This window comes from Salmo salar, chromosome ssa15 (genome assembly GCF_905237065.1).
Source record: "Salmo salar chromosome ssa15, Ssal_v3.1, whole genome shotgun sequence".
In the NCBI taxonomy this organism is placed as follows: domain Eukaryota; kingdom Metazoa; phylum Chordata; class Actinopteri; order Salmoniformes; family Salmonidae; genus Salmo; species Salmo salar.
This window is the reverse complement of record NC_059456.1, coordinates 51,212,392-51,235,077: the sequence shown is the minus strand read 5'-3', so window position 1 is coordinate 51,235,077 and position 22,686 is coordinate 51,212,392. Positions and strand designations below refer to the sequence as shown.

Below are 22,686 nucleotides of genomic sequence, written 5' to 3'. Positions count from 1 at the left end.
TGGTTTTGGACCCCATCATAGCACTGACACTGCACTCGTGAAGGTGTTAAATTATCTTTAAATGGCGTCAGACCAAGGCTCCTCATCTGTCCTCGTGCTCCTAGACCTTAGTGCTGCTTTTTATACCATCGATCACCACATTCTTTTGGAGAGATTGGAAACCCAAATTGGTCTACACGGACAAGTTCTGGCTTAGATTTTATCTGTCGGAAAGATATCAGTTTGTCTCTGTGGATGGTTTGTCCTCTGATAAATCAACTGTACATTTCGGTGTTCCTCAAGGTTCCGTTTTAGGACCACTATTGTTTTCACTATATATTTTACCTCTTGGTGATGTCATTCGGAAACATAATGTTAACTTTCACTGCTATACGGACGATACACAGCTGTACATTTAGTTGAAACATGGTCAAGCCCAAAAATTGCCCTCTCTGGAAGCTTGTGTTTCAGACATAAGGATGTGGATGGCGGAAAATGTTTTACTTTTAAACTTGGACAAAATAGAGACACTAGTTCTAGGTCCCAAGAAACAAAGCGATCTTCTGTTGGATCTGACAATTTATCTTGATGGTTGTACAGTTGTCTCAAATAAAACTTTGAAGGACCTCAGCGTTACTCTGGACCCTGATCTCTCTTTTGACGAACGTATCAAGACTGTTTCAAGGATTGCTTTTTTCCATCTACGTAACACTGCAAAAATCGGAAACTTTCTGTCCAAAAGTGATGCAGAAAAATGAATCGATCCTTTTGTCACTTCTAGACTACTGCAATACTCTACTTTCTGGCTACCCAGATAAAGCACTAAATAAACTTCAGGTAGTGCGAAACACGGAGCTTGAACCTTGACTAGAACCAAAAAATGTGTTCATATTTCTCCAGTGCTAGATTCTCTACACTGGCTTCCTGATAAGGCTAGGGCTGATTTCAAGGTTTTACTGCTAACCTACAAGGCATTACATGGGCTAGCTCCTACCTATCTTTTCGATTTGGTCCTGTCATACATACCTACAAGTACACTATGTTCACAAGATGCAGGCCTCCTTATTGTCCCTAGAATTTCTAAGCAAACAGCTGGAGGCAGGGCTTTCTCCTATATAGCTCAATTTTTATGGAATGGTCTGCCTATCCGTGTGAGAGACACAGACTCGATCTCAACCTTTAAGTCTTTATTGAAGACTCATCTCTTCAGTAGGTCCTATGATTGAGTGTAGTCTGGCCCAGAAGCGTGAAGGTGAAAGGAAAGGCACTGTAGCGACGAACCGCCTTTGCTGTCTCTGCCTGGCCGGTTCCCCTCCCTCCATTGGGATTTTCTTCCTCTAACCCTATTACAGGGGCTGAGTCACTGGCTTACTGGTATTCTTCCATGCCGTCTCTAGGAGGGGGGGTCAATTGAGTGGGTTGAGTCACTGACATAATCTTCCTGTCCGGGTTGGCGCCCCTCAGGTTCGTGCCGTGGGGGAGATCTTCATGGGCTATACTCGGCCTTGTCTCAGGGTAGTAAGTTGGTGGTTTGAAGATATCCCTCTAGTGGTGTGGGGGCTGTGCTTTTGCAAAGTAGGTGGGGTTATATCCTGCCTGTTTGGCCCTGTCCGGGGCTATTGTCAGTAGGGGCCACTGTGTCTCCCGACCCCTCCTGTCTTAGCCTCCAGTATTTATGCTGCAATAGTTTATGTGTCAGGGGGCTAGGATCAGTCTGTTATTTCTGGAGTATTTCTCCTGTCTTATCCGGTGTCCTGTGTGAATTTAACTCTAACTCTCTCTCTCTTTCTCTCTCTCTCTTTTCTCTTCTCTCGGAGGACCTGAGCCCTAGGACCATGCCTCAGGACTACCTGGCCTGATGACTCCCCAGTCCACCCCAGGCCACCTGCTGCTGCTTCAGTTTCAGCTGTTCTGCGTGCGGCTATGGAACCCTGACCTGTTCACCGAACGTACTACCTTGTCCCGGACCTGCTGTTGTCGACTCTCTCCCTCTCTACTGCACCTGCTGTCTCTATGAAAAACCAGCTGACATTTACTCCTGAGATGCTGACCTGTTGCACCCTCTACAACCACTGTGAGTATTATTATTTGACCCTGCTGGTCATCTATGAACGTTTGAACATCTTGGCCATGTACTGTTATAATCTCCACCCTGCACAGCCAGAAGAGGACTGGCCACCCCTCAGAGCCTGGTTCATCTCTAGGTTTCTTCCTAGTTTCCTGCCTTTCTAGGCAGTTTTTCCTAGCCACCGTGCTTCTCTACATCTGCATTGCTTGCTGTTTGGGGTTTAAGGCAGGGTTTCTGTATAGCACTTTGTGACATCGGCTGATGTAAAAAGGGCTTCATAAATAGATATGATTGATTATTTAATGGTTAGTTGAAGACATCCATCTTGTGTCAGCTAAGAGCATTGAGAAACAGACATCCTGGTTGACCCCGGTCAGAGTTCAACAGGCTAACCCTGAGGTTTTTAATGTACTTCACAGGATGTGTGTGTGTGTGTGTGTGTGTGTGTGTGTGTGTGTGTGTGTGCATGGATGCTCCTCCAGTACGCACCAGAGTGGATCTGACAAGCCTCGTCTCAGGTTGTCATGACCGTAAACTTCGCAGAACCCCCTGTGTTCTGTCGGAGTGGAGGGGTGTGTTTGTGCCCGTGTGTGTCCATGTTTCAAGTTTTTATTTTAAGTAAAGCCTTTCTTGCTTGCTCTTTCCCAACAATGCAGTAATCGGTATCAGAAAAATGTATCAAAAAGTCAAGCAGAACAAAAACACATGAGAAATAAAAATAAGAACACGAGAAAGTAAGTTATATACCGGGTCAGCTCCAGGCTCAGCTCCAGGGTCAGTGCCAATACCATATTAACAATGTGCAGGGATACTGGAGTGGTAGGGTTTAGTATGTATAGCGGTAAGGTAATTAGGCATGAGGATATATAATAAACAGAGTAGCAGCAACGTACAGTGCCTTCAGAAAGTATTTATACCCCTTGACTTATTCCACGTTTGTTGCGTTGCAGCCTGAATTCGAAATGGATTAAATAAATCATGTTTTCACCCATCTACACACAATACCGCATAATGACAAAGTGAAAACATGTTTTAAGAAATTTCTCATCAAGGATTTGCCTGTATATGGCTCCATTCATTGTTCCCTCTATCCTTACCAGTCTCCCAGTCCCTGCTGTAGAAAAGCATCCCCATAGCATGATCCTGCCACTGCCATGCTTCACGGTAGATGTCTTCATGGTTTCAACAGACCTGAAATGCCAAAATCCAGCCTAGGACGGATCTGCAGATCCGGGTCCTAAATTCTGACTTTTGTCTTGGATCTGGGTCGGGTCTGATATAAATGCCACGGGTCTCGGGTATGTGCAATTCAAATGTATTTAACGACTGGACCCGATTGGACATGTCCTCAGTTAATTCAGTGTTTGTGTGACAAGAACTGTGCGAGCTTGTTATCTGTGTCAACCAACTGCAACTCAATAAAACATAACTTATATCCAGCTGAAACTGGTACCGGCTGCTCACCTTACGTGAGCCTGCTGCTGAGAGAGAGAGAGCAAGTAAAAGGAACCTTGGCCTAAGCTGCTGTTGATTGTGAAGATGGAGTCCTTTTTCACTGAAGTAAAACAAAAGTTAGAGGAGAAAGAGTATAGTAAGCCGACAAGGGGAATGTCCTCTGGGACAAGTTTTCATATTTTAGTAGACAAAGATGAGAAGAACGTTGTCGCGGCCATATGTTCAGGTTTGATGTAATTTTCTACCTTTTATTTATTTATTTATTTTCACATTTATTATCAATTGTTTAGTCATTATTATTATTGTAAATCATTATTATGAATATTGTAAATCATTATTATTATTATTATTGTAGGCCTATTTCAGAATCTAATCCAGTTTTAAATAGCCTAGGCAAAAAGTGTTTTATTTCTTTTGCTATGTGACCCTGTTGTAAAATAAATAGCATTAGCCTATTGCTGTTATTTGTTGGGTAGGCCTACGGTAGGTAATCACCTTTGTTGGTAATAGCTGCAACATACACTGAGTGTACACAACATTAGGAACACACACCCGTTTCGAGTTTGTCAAGAACTGCATCGCTTCTGGGGTTTTCATGCTCAACAGTTTCCCGTGTGTATCAAGAATAGTCCACCACCCAAACGACATCCAGCCAACTTGATACAACTGTAGGAAGCATTGGACTCAACATGGGCCAGCATCCCTGTGGAACGCTTTCGACACCTTGTAGAGTCCATGCCTCGACAAATTGAGGCTGTTCTGAGGGAAAAAGTGGGTGGAACGCAGTATTAGGAAGGTGATTCTAATGTTTGTACAATTGGTTGAGGCCTAGCTTGTTGAAAACGTTTTTGAAGAAGGTTTCATTCTGTAGAAACATTTATCTTGGCCAAATTAAGTTCCAGCTATAATGTTGTATTTGCTACAATATAACAGATATACTGGTAGGCCTACTATGCTACTGGCACTCAAACCATAACACAGGAAAACCAAAGAAGGCAAGATGCAAAACTTAATTTAATGCCGCAATATAATAACCAGCTCATATTTTCCCTATAACCCATAACAGTCTAAGCCCTGTCTAAGCCAGGGGGGATTCTACTACGCTATGTGACTCGTTTCAGGAAACTAGACATATGTCGTGTGTCACTACTTCACAGGAGAGGCAATTGAACGTAAAAAAATAAATAAATGTAATCCGTTTTTTGGCAGAAATGCCTTTGGAACATGTGAATGGTTCACAAAACTCACAGTTCGGTACGATACGCTACAGTGGTGTCACGGTTCGGTACAGTTTCGACACATCGACAAAATAAATGCCTGAGAAATATGTAATTTGTATTTAGATTTTCCATTTATTATAATAGTAAACATGGGTAGCTTCAATTCCCAGGTGCATATGGAAACAAAGGGACAACAAAAAACAGTAGTGCCTGCCTTATAACATGAAGTAAAATAGTCATTTAAAACAGAACTTCAACAACAATGCATAGTCCAGCTGCATATCTCAAAATTAAGTCACATAGCAGTGTCTTAAACAAAATAGGACTATTTGAGACAGGTTACTTGAAAAAATATTAACATTTTTATCAGATTTTCTAGTTTTTCTTTAAGAAGATTAGTCTATCCACACTATCTGCAGTGAGCACAGATCGGCTTGCTGTGACAATGTCAACCACTGTGGAGAATGCCCTCTCGCTAGGGACAGATTTCCTAGGCACAGCCAGGTAGCGCCTTGCTAACATGGAAACATGAGGGTATATTAACTCTTTGGTCTTCCAAAGCATCCAGGGAAATAAAGTCCACTTCCCTGTATGAGGTCACCTCCTCCTCTATGACCTTGACCTTTGACTTGGTTCCCTGCTCCTGGGTCGTGAACAACTCCCCAAAAAGCTCAGCCATGACAGACTTATTTTCTGGAGGAGAACCCCTGTTGTCTGCCGTCTCTGGAGAGGAGTTGGCTCCTGTGGTATCTGTGGCTTGACCCTGCAGAATTGAATTAGATGAAAATTACTATCTCTGAAGTGGCTTTAAAATTATCATTTGTTGTTAGAAATATATATATAAGACACTATTATGACAATTACAAGTATTACTTTATAATTAATTGTTAAATAACTAATTAATAAAATAATAAATGTCACATTAACAAAATAAATACAACACCTGTTGTATGTTAGTCACAATCTCTGCTGTGAGTTCATTGCAGACTCTCAGACGAGCAGCAGAATCCATGTGCCTCAGGGACATTAAGCAGGGGTCCAACGCGGTGCTCTTGTGTAAGAACTCTTGGACACCAGGGCCAGCATATCTAGGCTCCAGGTTGACTCTGATAGCAGTCTTGACATCCCTTACTGCGGGTTCATCTTCATCACATGCCACCATTGATTTCAGGATCATTGTTTTCATAGGCAGGACCATGGAAACTGATGGAATGCTCTTAGTGCATATCAGTGTGACTGTTCTGAGAGGTTTGCACACCTTGATAACTTCCTCTGCTAGTCTTACGTCATTTTCAGACAAAGTCACAATATCTTTGACATTCTTCCTCACTTGATCAGTCAGTGTAGAATACACCAACGTTCTGCTCAAGGTATCTCGCAACCATATATTGGCTTGAATTCCATCTAGTAGGGACATCTTGGATTAGTTTGTGGTTTGGCAGCTCCAGCATCTCCTGCTTTGTCTTGAAAACATGTGCAGCAGTTGTGCTTTTATAAAACGATACCACCTTCCTGATCTTTGCTAGGAGGCGAGAGATTGGATTCACTGACATTGCTTTTTGAGATGCTAGATTAACAACGTGAGCAAAGCATCCTATCTGTGGCCCCAATCCAGCTAGTGCAACTGCATTTACAATATTTCTAGCGTTGTCAGTGGTCACGGGAATCGTTACATTATCCCTCTCCAACTTCCACACTGCAACTACTAACCTTAGCTCTTCCCCTAAGTTTACACTGGTGTGACTACTCTCAAGGAGACGTGTTTGAAGGACATGGCTTTTTATCTCCCACTCTGCCGTAATGAAATGAGCCGTTACAATAAGGTAGCTCTCTGTAGCTCTAGACGTCCAACTGTCTATTGTTAGAGCGACAGACCGCGTTTCTGACAACTCGCTCTCAAGTTGTTCTTTTGTTTAAGGCAGGTATTAATGTCTGGGCAAAATGTGTACGGGAAGGAATAGTGAAGTGGCTCAACCACTTTAAACATGTTTCTGAACCCTGCATTCTCTACCACAGAGAAGGGTCTCATATCTGCCTCTATGGATTTTGCTATCGCTGAGTTGATTTCTTTAGCCCTACCAGAGTCAGTCGCTTATTGTTGCCTGAAGGCTGTGGGGAGAAATCGTTGCCGATTGGTTGCCGTTTAATTTTTTCGCCTAGTCCCACTGATTGTCACACATGAGTAGTCATGTTACTCGTATTGCCACTTGAATAGGCTATCAGCAATGAACAGAGCCTACATGTTGTGTAAGTTTTATCCACCACTCGTTGGCAATCCCAGTTATAGTTTACAGGGAAACCAAAATGTTCCCAGACGGCAGACCTCAATGATACTGAAGCGTCTTCTAGTTCTGGCTTGCCAATGCTTGCCATGTTGCTTTTTTGTATTTAGCTAACTGCTAATTCCTTCATAAGCTAATTGCTGCTACAACGGTCTCTCAGCTCGGTTCTCACTGGAGTGAAATAACTCATGAGCGGAGCTGCACAAGAAAAACAACTATCTTATTTATTTTAAAGACAACTTTACTTTACTTTACCACTTTACTCTGTGGATATTTTTCCCACGATAACTTATAAGCCATCGGTTTATGCAATAATATTTTGTTTTACAATAAAAAATAATAATATATATATATATATACAGTTGAAGTCGGAAGTTGACATACATTTAGGCTGGAGTCATTAACAAACTATAGTTTTGGCAAGTCGGTTAGGACATCTACTTTGTGCATGACACAAGTAATTTTTCCAACAATTGTTTACAGACAGATTATTTCACATATAATTCACTGTATCACAATTCCAGTGGGTCAGAGGTGTACATACACTAAGTTGACTGTGCCTTTAAACAGCTTGGAAAATTCCAGAAATGATGTCATGGCTTTAGAAGCTTCTGATAGGCAAATTGGCATCATTTGAGTCAATTGGAGGTAAAGCTGTGGATATATTTCAAGGCCTACCTTCAAACTCAGTGCCTCTTTGCTTGACATCATGGGAAAATCAAAAGAAATCAGCCAAGACCTCAGAAAAAAAATTGTAGACCACCACAAGTCTGGTTCATCCTTGGGAGCAATTTCCAAATGCCTGAAGGTACCACGTTCATCTGGGCAAACAATAGTAGGCAAGTATAAACACCATGGGACCACGCAGCCGTCATACCTCTCAGGAAGGAGACATGTTCTGTCTCCTAGAGATGAACGTACTTTGGTGCGAAAAGTGCAAATCAATCCCAGATCAACAGCAAAGGACCTTGTGAAGATGCTGGAGGAAACAGGTACAAAAGTATCTATATCCACAGTAAAATGAGTCCTACATCGACATAACCTGAAAGACCGCTCATCAAGGAAGAAGCAACTTCTCCAAAACCGCCATAAAAAAGCCAGACTACGGTTTGCAACTGCACATGGGGACAGAGGTCATACTATGTCTACTTGTCTGATGAAACAAAAATAGAACTGTTTGGCCATGATGACCATAGTTATGTTTGGAGGAAAAAGAGGGAAGCTTGCAAGCCGAAGAACACCATCCCAACCGTGAAGCATGGGGGTGGCAGTATCATGTTCTGTGGGTGCTTTGCTGCAGGAGGGACTGGTGCACTTCACAAAATAAATGTCGTCATGAGGAAGTAAAATTATGTGGATATATTGAAGCAACATCTCAAGAGTATTTTCACAGCCAGATGAAAAACGTACCCAAATTAAACAGCCTACTACTCGGGCCCAGGAACTAGAATATGCATATTATTAGTAGATTTGTATAGAAACACTCTGAAGTTTCTAAAACTGTTTGAATGATGTCTGTGAGTATAACAGAACTCATATGGCAGGCAAAAACCTGAGAAAAATCCAACCAGGAAGTGGGAAATCTGGTTCTTGTAGACTTTTCAAGTCATTGCCTATCTAACACACAGTGACTTAGGGTTCATTTTGCACTTCCTAAGGCTTCCACTAGATGTCAACAGTCTTTAGAAAGTTGTCTGAGGCGTCTATGGTGAACAGAGAGCGAACAAAGGAAGTTGTTGACTCGGGAAAGTACATTGGCGCGCGTTCACGTGAGGGGTAGCTGTGTTCCAAAAGTTTTTCAAGACATTGGAATCGTCCGGTTGGAATATTATTGAAGTTCTAAGTTAACCTCTATGGGCTAGGTGGGACGCTTGCGTGCCACCTACTCAACAGCCAGTGTAATCCCGTGGCGCGATATTCAAATACCTCAAATTTTCAAACATATGACTATTTTATGTCAGCAGAGTACCCAGCCAGAAATAATCAGACACCCATTTTTCAAGCTAGCATATAATGTCACATAAACCAAAACCACAGCTAAATGCAGCACTAACCTTTGATGATCTTCATCAGATGACAACCCTAGGACATTATGTTAAACAATACATGCATGTTTTGTTCAATCAAGTTCATATTTATATCAAAAAACAGCTTTTTACATTAGCATGTGACTAGCATGTGACTAGCATTCCCACCGAACACTGCCGGTGAATTTACTAAATTACTCACGATAAACGTTCACAAAAAACATAATTATTTTAAGAATTATAGATACAGAACTCCTCTATGCACTCGATATGTCCGATTTTAAAATAGCTTTTCGGTGAAAGCACATTTTGCAATATTCTCAGTAGATAGCCCGGCATCACAGGGCTAGCTATTTAGACACCCAGTAAGTTTAGCACTCACCAAAGTCAGATTTACTATAAGAAAAATGTTATTACCTTTGCTGTTCTTCGTCAGAATGCACTCCCAGGACTTCTACTTCAATAACAAATGTTGGTTTGGTCCCAAATAATCCATTGTTATATCCAAATAGCGGCGTTTTGTTTGTGTGTTCAAGACACTCTCCAAAAGGGTAAATAAGGGTGACGAGCATGGCGCATTTCGTGACAAAAAAATTCGAAATATTCCATTACCGTACTTCGAAGCATGTCAACCGCTGTTTAAAATCAATTTTTATGCCATTTTTCTTGTAAAAAAGCGATAATATTCCGACCGGGAATCTGCGTTTAGGTAAAAAGAGGAAAGAAAATAAAGCACGGAGTCGACTCGTGCACGTGCCTAAGCCCATTGTCCTCTGATCGGCCACTTGCCAAACGCGATAATGTGTTTCAGCCAGAGGCTGCCTCGATATCATTCAGCTTTTTCCCGGGCTCTGAGAGCCTATGGGAGCCGTAGGAAGTGTCACGTTACAGCAAAGATCCTCAGTCTTCAATAAAAAGAGCCAAGATGAACAACAACTTGTCAGACAGGCCACTTCCTGTAAGGAATCTTCTCAGGTTTTTGCCTGCCATATGAGTTTTGTTATACTCACAGACACCATTCAAACAGTTTTAGAAACTTTAGGGTGTTTTCTATCCAAAGCCAATAATTATATGCATATTCTAGGTGCTGGGCAGGAGTAGTAACCAGATTAAATCAGGTACGTTTTTTATCCGGCCGTGTCAATACTGCCCCCTAGCCCTAACAGGTTGAAAAGGCCCTAAAGATTGATGATATACAACGTTTGACATGTTTGAACGAACGTAAATATAACTTTTTTTTACCTTTCGTCGTGTCATTTTGGCCGCGCTTCCTACACTTGGAGTAGCTTGCTGAACGCGCAAACAACAAAGAGGTATTTGGACATAAATTATGGACTTTATCGAACAAAACAACATTTATTGTGGACCTGGGATTCCTGGAAGTGCCTTCTGATGAAGATCATCAAAGGTAAGTAAATATTTCTAATGCTATTTAAGATTTTAGATGACTCCAAAATGGCAGGTATCTGTATTGCTTGATGTCTTTTTCGGAGTGCAGTACTCAGATTATTGCAAAATGTGCTTTCCCCGTGAAGCTTTTTTGAAATTTGTCACAGCGGTTGCATAAAGGAGATGTTCATCTATAATTCTTTGAATAACAGTTTAATATTTTATCAATGTTTATGATGAGTATTTTTGTAAATTGTAGTGCTGCTTCACCGGCAGTATTGGAGGCAAAATATTTTCTGAACATCATGCGCCAATGTAAAATGCTGTTTTTGGATATAAATATCAACTTGATCGAACAAAAAATGCATGTATTGTGTAACATGAAGTCCTAGGAGTGTCATCTGATGAAGATCGCCAAAGGTTAGTGCATAACGCTAGCGTCCCACCTGCCCAAGAGAGGTTTTAAAGCTTGGTCGCAAATGGGTCATCCAAATGGACAATGACCCCAAGCATTCTGTCAGGAGGGATGGGCCAAAATTCACCCAACTTATTGTGGGAAGCTTGTGGAAGGCTACCCGAAACATTTGATCCAAGATAAACAATTTAAAGGCAATGCTACCAAATACTAATTGAGTGTATGTAAACTTCTGACCCACTGGGAATGTGATGAAAGAAATACAAGCTGAAATAAATCATTGTCTCTACTATTATTCTGACATTTGACATTCTTAAAATAATGTGGTGATCCTAACTGAACTAAGACAGTGACTTTTTACTAGGATTAAATGTCAGGAATTGTGAAAAACTGAGTTTAAATGTATTTGGCTAAGGTGTACGTAAAATTCCTTAGCCAAATACATTAAACACAGTTTTTCACATATATACACTACCGTTTTCATATATATACACTACCATTCAAAGGTTTGGGGTCATTTAGAAATGTCCTTGTTTTTGAAAGAAAAGCCACATTTTTTCCTTAAAAATATCATCAAATTGATCAGAAATACAGTGTAGACATTGTTAATGTTGTAAATGGCTATTGTAGCTGGAAATGGCAAATATTTTATGGATATCTATAAGCGTACAGAGGCCCATTATCAGCAACCATCACTCCTGTTTTCCAATGGCATGTTGTGATGGCTTATCCAAGTTTATCATTATATATATATATTTTATATATCTTATATATATATATAAACATATATACTGCTCAAATAAATAAAGGGAACACTTAAACAACACATCCTAGATCTGAATGAAAGAAATAATCTTATTAAATACTTTTTCTTTAAATAGTTGAATGTGCTGACAACAAAATCACACAAAAATAATCAATGGAAATCCAATTTAACAACCCATTGTCACGGCTGTTGTCGGTGAATGAGGACCAAAACGCAGCAGGTACGTGAATGCTCATCTTGCTTTTTAATTATCTTTCAAAACGAACATACAAAATAACAAAAACACGAACGATCAACAAAAAACAGTCTGGTAAGGCACAAGGCGAAACACAGAACAATCACCCACAAATCACACATACAAACACACCCTAATATATGGAACTCTCAATCAAAGGCAGATAGACAACACCTGCCTTCAACTGAGAGTCCCAACCCCAATCAACCAAACATAGAAACACACAACCTAGACTAACCATAGAATACTAAACATAAACCAAAACCCGGAATTACTAAATCAAACACCCTTTACACAAAACACACCACCCCGAACCACATAAAACAAATACCCCCTGCCACGCCCTGACCAAACTACAAAACAATTAACCTTATATACTGGCCAGGACGTGACAGTACCCCCCCTTAAAGGTGCTACCCCAGAAGCACCTTAACAAAAAAATAACCCCAAGCAACACCAACAAAAAGTCCCTTTTCTAAAGGGAGGGAAGGGAGGGTGGCTGCCGTCAACGACGGCACTGTGCTACACCCCCCTCCCCAACCCACCTATTTCTGGAGGTGGCTCTGGCTCCGGCCGTTCCAGGCTGTCGGGCCACTCTGGCATCGCCGGGGGCAGTCGGGGCAGTCTGGCAATTCGGGAGAGTCTGGGCAGTCTGGCAATTCGGGACAGTCTGGGCAGTCTGGCAATTCGGGACAGTCTGGGCAGTCTGGCAATTCGGGACAGTCTGGGCAGTCTGGCAATTCGGGACAGTCTGGGCAGTCTGGCAATTCGGGACAGTCTGGGCAGTCTGGCAATTCGGGACAGTCTGGGCAGTCTGGCAATTCGGGACAGTCTGGGCAGTCTGGCAATTCGGGACAGTCTGGGCAGTCTGGCCACTCCGGCAGTTCAGGGCAGTCTGGCCACTCCGGCAGTTCAGGGCAGTCTGGCCACTCCGGCAGTTCAGGGCAGTCTGGCCACTCCGGCAGTTCAGGGCAGTCTGGCCACTCCGGCAGTTCAGGGCAGTCTGGCCACTCCGGCAGTTCAGGGCAGTCTGGCCACTCCGGCAGTTCAGGGCAGTCTGGCCACTCCGGCAGTTCAGCGCAGTCTGGCCACTCCGGCAGTTCAGCGCAGTCTGGCCACTCCGGCAGTTCAGCGCAGTCTGGCCACTCCGGCAGTTCAGCGCAGTCTGGCCACTCCGGCAGTTCAGCGCAGTCTGGCCACTCCGGCAGTTCAGCGCAGTCTGGCCACTCCGGCAGTTCAGCGCAGTCTGGCCACTCCGGCAGTTCAGCGCAGTCTGGCCACTCCGGCAGTTCAGCGCAGTCTGGCCACTCCGGCAGTTCAGCGCAGTCTGGCCACTCCGGCAGTTCAGCGCAGTCTGACCTCTCTGGCGACTGTTGACTGGCGGGCAGCTCTGACGACTGTTGACTGGCGGGCAGCTCTGACGATGACTGTTGACTGGCGGGCAGCTCTGACGATGACTGTTGACTGGCGGGCAGCTCTGACGATGACTGTTGACTGGCGGGCAGCTCTGACGATGACTGTTGACTGGCGGGCAGCTCTGACGATGACTGTTGACTGGCGGGCAGCTCTGACGATGACTGTTGACTGGCGGGCAGCTCTGATGATGACTGTTGACTGGCGGGCAGCTCTGATGATGACTGTTGACTGGCGGGCAGCTCTGATGAAGACTGTTGACTGGCGGGCAGCTCTGATGATGACTGTTGACTGGCGGGCAGCTCTGATGAAGACTGTTGACTGGCGAGGCAGGGTTGACGCACTTGTAGCCTGGTGCGTGGTGCTGGTACTGGGATTACCAGATTATGTACACGCACCTCCAGGCTAGTGCGGGGAGCGGGAACAGGACGAGTCGGACTGGGTTGACGCACTTCCGGGTCCGCACGAGAGACAGGAGCTGGAAACCCAGGGCTATGGAGGCGCACAGCCGGTCTAGATCTTACCTCCTGCACAACCCGCCTTGGCTGGATGGAACTAGTAGCCCTGTACGAGCGGGGTGCTCGTACAGGGCAGACTGGGCTGTGCAGGGGCCTGATGGTAGCCGTGCGTAGAGCGGGAGTTGGGTAGCCTGGTCCTCGGAGGCGTACCGGCGACCAGATGCGCTGCGCAGGCATCCTCCTACCAGGCTGGATGCCCGCTCTAGCACGGCACCTGCGAGGGGCTGGAATAACGCGCACCGGACTGTGCGTGCGTATGGGTGAGATAGTGCGCTCCTCAGCGAAACATAGCGCTCTCCACCCCATACGCTCCTCCATATAACCACGAGTAGCTGGCTTCCGGCTCTTCTTACGCCTAGCCAAACTACCCGTGTGCCCCCCCCAAAATTTTCTTGGGGGTGCCTCTCGTGCTTCTCCTTCAGCGCGTACTTGGCCTCGTACCACCGCCTCTCTGCCTTGGCTGCCTCAATTTCCCCCCTGCGGGCGTCGATAATCCCCAGCCTGATGCCAGGGTCCGGCCCCGTCCAGAACTTCCTCCCAAGTCCACTTCTCCCGCCAGTCCAACTCGAACTCCGTCTGCTCCTTCCTCTGCTGCTTGGTCCTTTGGTGGTGGGTGATTCTGTCACGGCTGTTGTCGGTGAATGAGGACCAAAACGCAGCAGGTACGTGAATGCTCATCTTGATTTTTAATTATCTTTCAAAACGAACATACAAAATAACAAAAAAACGAACGATCAACAAAAAACAGTCTGGTAAGGCACAAGGCGAAACACAGAACAATCACCCACAAATCACACATACAAACACACCCTAATATATGGAACTCTCAATCAAAGGCAGATAGACAACACCTGCCTTCAACTGAGAGTCCCAACCCCAATCAACCAAACATAGAAACACACAACCTAGACTAACCATAGAATACTAAACATAAACCAAAACCCGGAATTACTAAATCAAACACCCTTTACACAAAACACACCACCCCGAACCACATAAAACAAATACCCCCTGCCACGCCCTGACCAAACTACAAAACAATTAACCTTATATACTGGCCAGGACGTGACACCCATGGAGGTCTGGATTTGGAGTCACACTCAAAATTAAAGTGGAAAACCACACTACAGGCTGATCCAACTTTGATGTAATGTCCTTAACCTGTTAGGGCTAGGGGGCAGCATTTGCACGTCTGGATAAAAAAATGTACCCGATTTAATCTGGTTACTAATCCTACCCAGTAACTAGAATATGCATATACTTATTATATATGGATAGAAAACACTCTAAAGTTTCTAAAACTGTTTGAATGGTGTCTGTGAGTATAACAGAACTCATTTGGCAGGCAAAACCCTGAGACATTTTCTGACAGGAAGTGGATACCTGATGTGTTGTATTACCTTTAAACCTATCCCATTGAAAAACACAGGGGCTGAGGAATATTTTGGCACTTCCTATTGCTTCCACTAGATGTCACCAGCCTTTACAAAGTGTTTTGAGTCTTCTGGAGGGAGATCTGACCGAACAAGAGCCATGGAACGATGATGTCCCATTAGACACCTGGGCGCGAGTTCATGTTGGGTACCCTCGTTCCAATACGTTATAAAAGAGTATGCATTCGTCCACCTTGAATATTATTCATGTTCTGGTTAAAAAAGGCCCTAATGATTTATGCTATACAACGTTTGACATGTTTGAACGAACGTAAATATATTTTTTCCCCTCGTTCATGACGAGAAGTCCGGCTGGCTTAGATCATGTGCTAACAAGACGGAGATTTTTGGACATAAATGATGAGCTTTTTTGAACAAAACTACATTCGTTATGGACCTGTGATACCTGGAAGTGACATCTGATGAAGAGAATCAAAGGTAATGGATTATTTACATAGTATTTTCGATTTTAGATCTCCCCAACATGACGTCTAGTCTGTATCGCAACGCGTATTTTTCTGGGCGCAGTGCTCAGATTATTGCAAAGTGTGATTTCCCAGTAAGGTTATTTTTAAATCTGGCAAGTTGATTGCGTTCAAGAGATGTAAATCTATAATTCTTTAAATGACAATATAATATTTTACCAATGTTTTCTAATTTTAATTATTTAATTTGTGACGCTGACTTGACTGCCGGTTATTGGAGGGAAACGATTTCCTCAACATCAATGCCATAGTAAAACGCTGTTTTTGGATATAAATATGAACTTGATAGAACTAAAAATGCATGCATTGTCTAACATAATGTCCTAGGAGTGTCATCTGATGGAGATTGTAAAAGGTTAGTGCATCATTTTAGCTGGTTTTATGGTTTTGGTGACCCTGTCTTTGAATTGACAAAACATTACACACAACTCTTGTAAATGTACTGTCCTAACTTACTCTAAATTTATGCTTTCGCCGTAAAACCTTTTTGAAATCGTAAAACGTGGTTAGATTAAGGAGATGTTTATCTTTCAAAGGGTGTAAAATAGTTGTATGTTTGAAAAATTTGAATTTTGACATTTATTTGGATTCAAATTTGCCGCTCTTGAAATGCACCTGCTGTTGATGGAGTGCACCACGGGTGGCACGCTAGCGTCCCACCTAGCCCATAGAGGTTAAAACAGGTCAAAATGAGGCTCAATAGTGTGTGTGGCCTCCACGTGCCTGTATGACCTCCCTACAACGCCTGGGCATGCTCCTGATGAGGTAGCGGATGGTCTCCTGAGGGATCTCCTCCCAGACCTGGACTAAAGCATCCGCCAACTCCTGGACAGTCTGTGGTGCAACATGGCATTGGTGGATGGAGCGAGACATGATGTCCCAGATGTGCTCAATTGGATTCAGGTCTGGGGAACGGGCGGGCCAGTCCATAGCATCAATGCCTTCCTCTTGCAGGAACTGCTGACACACTCCAGCCACATGAGGTCTAGCATTGTCTTGCATTAGGAGGAACCCAGGGCCAACTGCACCAGCATATGGTCTCACAAGGGGTCTGAGGATCTCATCTCGGTACCTAATGGCAGTCAGGCTACCTCTAGCGAGCACATGGAGGGCTGTGCGGCCCCCCAAAGAAATGCCACCCCACAACATGACTGACCCACCGCCAAACCGGTCATGCTGGAGGATGTTGCAGGCAGCAGAACGTTCTCCACGGCGTCTCCAGACTCTGTCACGTCTGTCACGTGCTCAGTGTGAACCTGCTTTCATCTGTGAAGAGCACAGGGCGCCAGTGGCGAATTTGCCAATCTTGGTGTTCTCTGGCAAATGCCAAACGTTCTGCACAGTGTTGGGCTGTAAGCACAACCCCCACCTGTGGACGTCGGGCCCTCATACCACCCTCATGGAGTCTGCTTCTGACCGTTTGAGCAGACACATGGACATTTGTGGCCTGCTGGAGGTCATTTTGCAGGGCTCTGGCAGTGCTCCTCCTGCTCCTCCTTGCACAAAGGTGGAGGTAGCGGTCCTGCTGCTGGGTTGTTGCCCTCCTACGGCCTCCTCCACGTCTCCTGATGTACTGGCCTGTCTCCTGGTAGCGCCTCCATGCTCTGGACACTACGCTGAGAGACACACCAAACCTTCTTGCCACAGCTCGCATTGATGTGCCATCCTGGATGAGCTGCACTACCTGAGCCATTTGTGTGGGTTTTAGACTCCGTCTCATGCTACCGCTAGAGTGAAAGCACCGCCAGCATTCAAAAGTGACCAAAACATCAGCCAGGAAGCATAGCATCTGTGGTCCCCACCTGCAGAAACACTCCTTTATTGGGGGTGTCTTGCTAATTGCCTATAATTTCCACCTGTTGTCTATTCCATTTGCACAACAGCATGTGAAATGTATTGTCAATCAGTGTTGCTTCCTAAGTGGACAGTTTGATTTCACAGAAGTGTGATTGACTTGGAGTTACATTGTGTTGTTTAAGGAGATGTTTATCTTTCAAATGGTGTAAAATAGTTGTATTTTTGAAAAATGTGAATTTTGACATTTATTTGGATTCAAATTTGCCGCTCTTGAAATGCACCTGCTGTTGATGGAGTGCACCACGGGTGGCACGCTAGCGTCCCACCTAGCCCATAGAGGTTAAGTGTTCCCTTTATTTTTTTGAGCAGTGTATATTTATCATATTATATATATATATATATATATATATATATACATACAGTTGAAGTCGGCCTTTTACATACACCTTAGCCAAATACATTTAAACTCAGTTTTTCACAATTCCTGACATTTAATCTTTGTAAAAATTAATATTTCACTTTCTCTGGTCATAGGAACAACATGAATTTGTGCATGAGGCAGATGCGGTGCGACTCCAGTTTCACCATCAGGTGGAAAACGAACGTCTCCTTTAGCTGGTCAGTCTCATTGGAGGAAAGGAAGGAGAGAGCAGGGACCGTGAGAGGCAGACCCTCTGCTGCTATCTCCCTTTCTCCGCTGAGACTAATGCCGTATTCAAAACAAATGGGAACCCTCCACTTAATTCTAACAGAACTTACATTTACATTTTAGTCATTTAGCAGACGCTCTTATCCAGAGCGACTTACAGTAGAGAATGCATACATTTCATTTCATGCATTTCTTTTTTTTTTTTTTTTGTACTGGACCCCCGTGGGAATCAAACCCACAACCCTGGCGTTGCACACACCATGCTGGCGTTGCAAACACCATGCTCTACCAACTGAACCACAGGGAAGGCTAGCAGAACAGGTGAGGCTGGCTACAGTGCTAAAGAGAACTCTAGGGTTCTTTTTGTTATCTTTTCATTTAGAGAAGTAGGACGCCTATAAAGGTCAAAGTAAAGTAGAATCTTGTTCATGATCTCCATCTTCATCAGGTCTCAGGAATATTCCTCTGTTACGCAGGAAAGCACAGTGTCGTCATCATGAATCAAGCAAGATCCCTTCGAAATTCCACCCCCTCCCTAGGTAAAATATATATCTTTGATGTTCAGAAGATCTTCGTCATCTTCTCTGGAGGAATTTTCCTGGTAATGGTTATCCAGCAAAAGCACAGTGTCATCAGCATGAATCAGACGCTATCCCTGTTCTAATTCTAATTTTCAAACTCATCACCACACTGATTGCTTCTTTGAATGGAATAGAGGGTTTAATAATAATAATAATAATAATAATACAACACAGTGAGAAGGAAAAATACTCATTATCACACCACATCAGATTACCATTATTCAGTTTCTACAGATGTGAATTAATAGTTTTCGATCCAATGAATGCTGAGACGTTCATTTCAATAGTTTAATAAATGAATTCTGGGACGCTCATTTCAGTCAGGGTTGCTGTAATCGTTATACTAAGGCTGATTGTGCTATAGTGATTTGCAGCAGCAGGGTGCTGTATTAGTCATTGTCAGAGTTCAGATAGCAGTCGACAGAGTTATTACATTCTTATTACACACACACGCACACAAACGCGGACGTGCACACACACGTGCACACACACGTGCACACACATAGTTGTCAGCATTACTAACCTAACGAGAGATTCAAGGAAAATATCTACAGCACCGCATTGGACTAAATAGATTTGAGGAAAAGGATATGATGTGAAGTTGCTGTTTGAAAATACATGTAATTTTGGAGAGACACTTGTGTGTATGTCTGTGTCTATTTGTGTGTGTGCATGTGTGTGTGTATGCTTTTGTGTGTGTAGTGTGTGTGTGTGTGTGTGTGTGTGTGCGCATGTTATTTTTATTTTTATTGAATCTTTATTTACCTAGGCAAGTCAGTTAAGAACTAATTCGTATTTACAATGACGGCCTACCCCGGTATGAGTGTGTGCGTGAATGTATGTTGCATCATCTTGGATTGAAACACTTCCCATGCAAGCAGATGGTAAGTTGACAGATGAGACTGTTGTTGAACCGTTCTTCAGGTATTTACCACATCAAAGCAGCTCTTCATGCCTTGTCTTCACCTGGAAGAGGTCGCAACCACGGTGTAAACGACTCGCTCTCTTGTTTTGGTGGGGAGTAGATCTTCTTACAGTGACAATCATAGCAAAACTGTTCGAGTTTGTGAGGGTCTCTCCACAGCAAGCCATGTGTGAAATGCACACCCCATATTCTTCCTCCATAGAAAGGATTTGACACATGAACATAGACCAGAGCACTCTCACATCCTCTTCCCCTATCCCCCTCATCCATTCGCTGCTCTTCCTGTCACTTATTAAAGTAAAGCGGAGGCCAGCGTGTTGGATAAAGAAACACACGCCATGACCCTCTTGACTTACTTAAAACACACTCATCACGCCACGCAGCCCACACACCATTACTGTCAAACACCTACCTACCCTGTATCTATCTTTATTGTCCAGCTTCCAGCGTTGCTGGCCCACACTGTCAAAATCACATAATCTCTGTGTGTGTGTGTGTGTGTGTGTGTGTGTGTGTGTGTGTGTGTGTGTGTGTGTGTGTGCGCGTTATGGACATTACTTTTGTTGCGGAAACACAATTTTATGTCCCACAGAATGGACATAATAGAAATTAAATGTTTGATGTATGTGTGTCTATAGTTCCCCTTGGGGTGAGTGCGTACCCCAAAAATCAGACTTGTAAATATTGACAAGTTGGAGAAATAAAGCAAATAAGAAGCGTTATAGATTTTACGTGAAATGGACAAGTGTTTTTGGGGTGAACATATAAGCAAAAGTCTGTGAGTCTTAGGTCAAAACATGGATTGCCAATTCGAAGGCAAGGCTTGGCTGGTACTGACAATGAAGAGAGAACCAATTATAGACTATATAAAAACCTTTATGAAAGTGAGCTTTAAAGTGCATGTTCAACTTTTTTTTATATATACATTACATTGCCTGTCCAAGTCACCGCCTATCTGGACAAAGCTGTAGAACATGCAAATACAACTCAATACACTTCAATGGGGTCTCAAGCTCACAAGCTTTGTGAGTCCTTTCTAAAAGCCATAAATTATAATTGACTGAAAAGCCACCTACTCTGTAATAGTCAAAATTCAGGCAATTTCATACTTAAGCTTTTCAAATCAAGCTTGAACTCTAACATATAAACCTTAAGGATAATTATGAAAGTGGTTTCATCTGGAAACGACTAACTTTATTTGTGCATGCTCAGGTTGACTTTTACACAGAATCACCCCTTACTAATCTCTATGAGTCCCATCTGAGTCATCCAAAACACTATGTTATGGCCTGATGTCATCTCACTTTACATCTAGCACGTATCCTTATGAGCCATAAATGTACTAGAAGGGCATTGCGATGGCGGTTAACAGTGGGCAGTAACACAGTAAAAATCGCAGATGTGATGTTTAATCTAGAGCAGTATTGGACAGGGCCAGAGCTTACATTGACACCCTGATGTCTCATGTCTTAAAGGTTTCTGTCACGGATTTCCCCCGGTACTGCTGCTCATTCCGTTCACCAGCTCCAGAGGTCTACGTCACCGGCCTTCTAGGTGTCACTGAACTGGATCATCACCACCAACCCTGGACTGTCTTGTCTCATTACGCACACCTGGTTCCCATTCCCCCTGATTAGTATGTGTATATATGTGCCCTCTGTTCCCCATTGTCCTTGTCAATCATTGTCCTATGTCCGTTGGTCTTGAGTACCTGTGCTCTGTTTTATTCGGTTTTTGGTGCTACGTGTATTTTTGTGCACTTGTTATTACGGGTCTCATCCCATGAATTATATTAGAGGTTACACTTCGCTCTTTTGTTTTGGGTCGAGATTTAAAAAACCCTATTACGTATTCCTGCGCCTGTCTCCCATCCTTATGCAATGTGACAGTTACAGTATATTAAGTTGAATTAATATGTTCTCAAGATACGTTCAACATTTAGGATGTCTGTTGGACACACACACACACACACACACACACACACACACACACACACACACACACACACACACACACACACACACAATAAAAAGGCCCACGATAATAATCTAGAATAAAATAATTCCATCTCTTCCTTTAAAGATGTAAGGGTGTGTTCTGGAGGCATGCTCAGTAGGTCCCGGCATGCAGTGTTTTCTCCCTCTGCACTGTGACTGTCGAAGCCTGTCGTAAATTCTTCCCTTGTCTGAGTGGTTTCAGAGGTAGCAGAGAGAGTACCCAGTAAATCTCTTATTTACATTGCTATGTCAAAGGTTCTGGGCTAAGTCAATGGGGCAGTCTTTCTGGGCAGGGAGTACATCAATATAGGGGAGCTATGCTCTGGTTTAAGGATCCATTATCAAAGGCCAGTGGCCTTGAGCCCAATGTTGTTTACATACTCGCCTCAATGTAACATGACTCAACGCAGGGGAGAATCCCTCATGACCACTACACGGTCTCAGAGCAGAAATTTGTTTCATTTGAGAGAATAATAATTGTGTATGTATGTGTGTGTGTGTGTGTGATTCTGTGTGCGTGTATATGAGTGTGTGTGTTTGTGTGTGCGCTTCTGGTGTCTTTGTGATTATAGATGTGTCTCTTACACTGTATGTGTGTCTCTAATTATAGACCAATGGAGAGTCGACTAGATATTATCGCTGCAGGACTTTGAAAAGTTGTGTCGTGTATGTGGTAAACATAGGCACTGCTTATATTCCAGTATTACACATTACATACTTCAAATTTTGAACTCATGTCAGACTGTTGCTTTCCCTTCATAAAATGAGGGTGTTTTCGTGGAAACATACAGTGCTGACTGGATTTAGCAGGCATAACCCACTTTCCAATATCACACGCCGAAGCACATGTCAAGTAAATTTACCTTCTGTGAAATGCAGCTCACTGATATTACCGGAATTAATCTCGCATAGAGCTAAAGAAATACATGAAAGGGAAGTTGTGTTCACATACTGCAGGTGGACGCTGGGGTTGCTGTGGATTGATGTCCTCTAAGAGAGCCGGTAGAACCCAACCACTGCTGGGCTGTGTAAATGTATCCCTCAGCCTAAAA

The 22,686-nt window shown here is 43.4% G+C and overlaps 1 protein-coding gene across 1 annotated transcript; it reads right to left on the bottom strand.

The window, feature by feature from the left end:
- Positions 1 to 4,831: 4,831 nt before the first annotated feature.
- LOC106571622 (uncharacterized) lies at positions 4,832 to 7,027 on the bottom strand. The gene is made up of 2 exons (XM_014144916.2): positions 5,666 to 7,027; positions 4,832 to 5,485 (listed from the first exon to the last, which is right to left on the bottom strand). Exons 1-2 carry the CDS (start codon positions 6,137 to 6,139, stop codon positions 5,213 to 5,215), a joined length of 747 nt encoding a protein of 248 aa, XP_014000391.1. The 5' UTR covers positions 6,140 to 7,027; the 3' UTR covers positions 4,832 to 5,212.
- Positions 7,028 to 22,686: the final 15,659 nt, after the last annotated feature.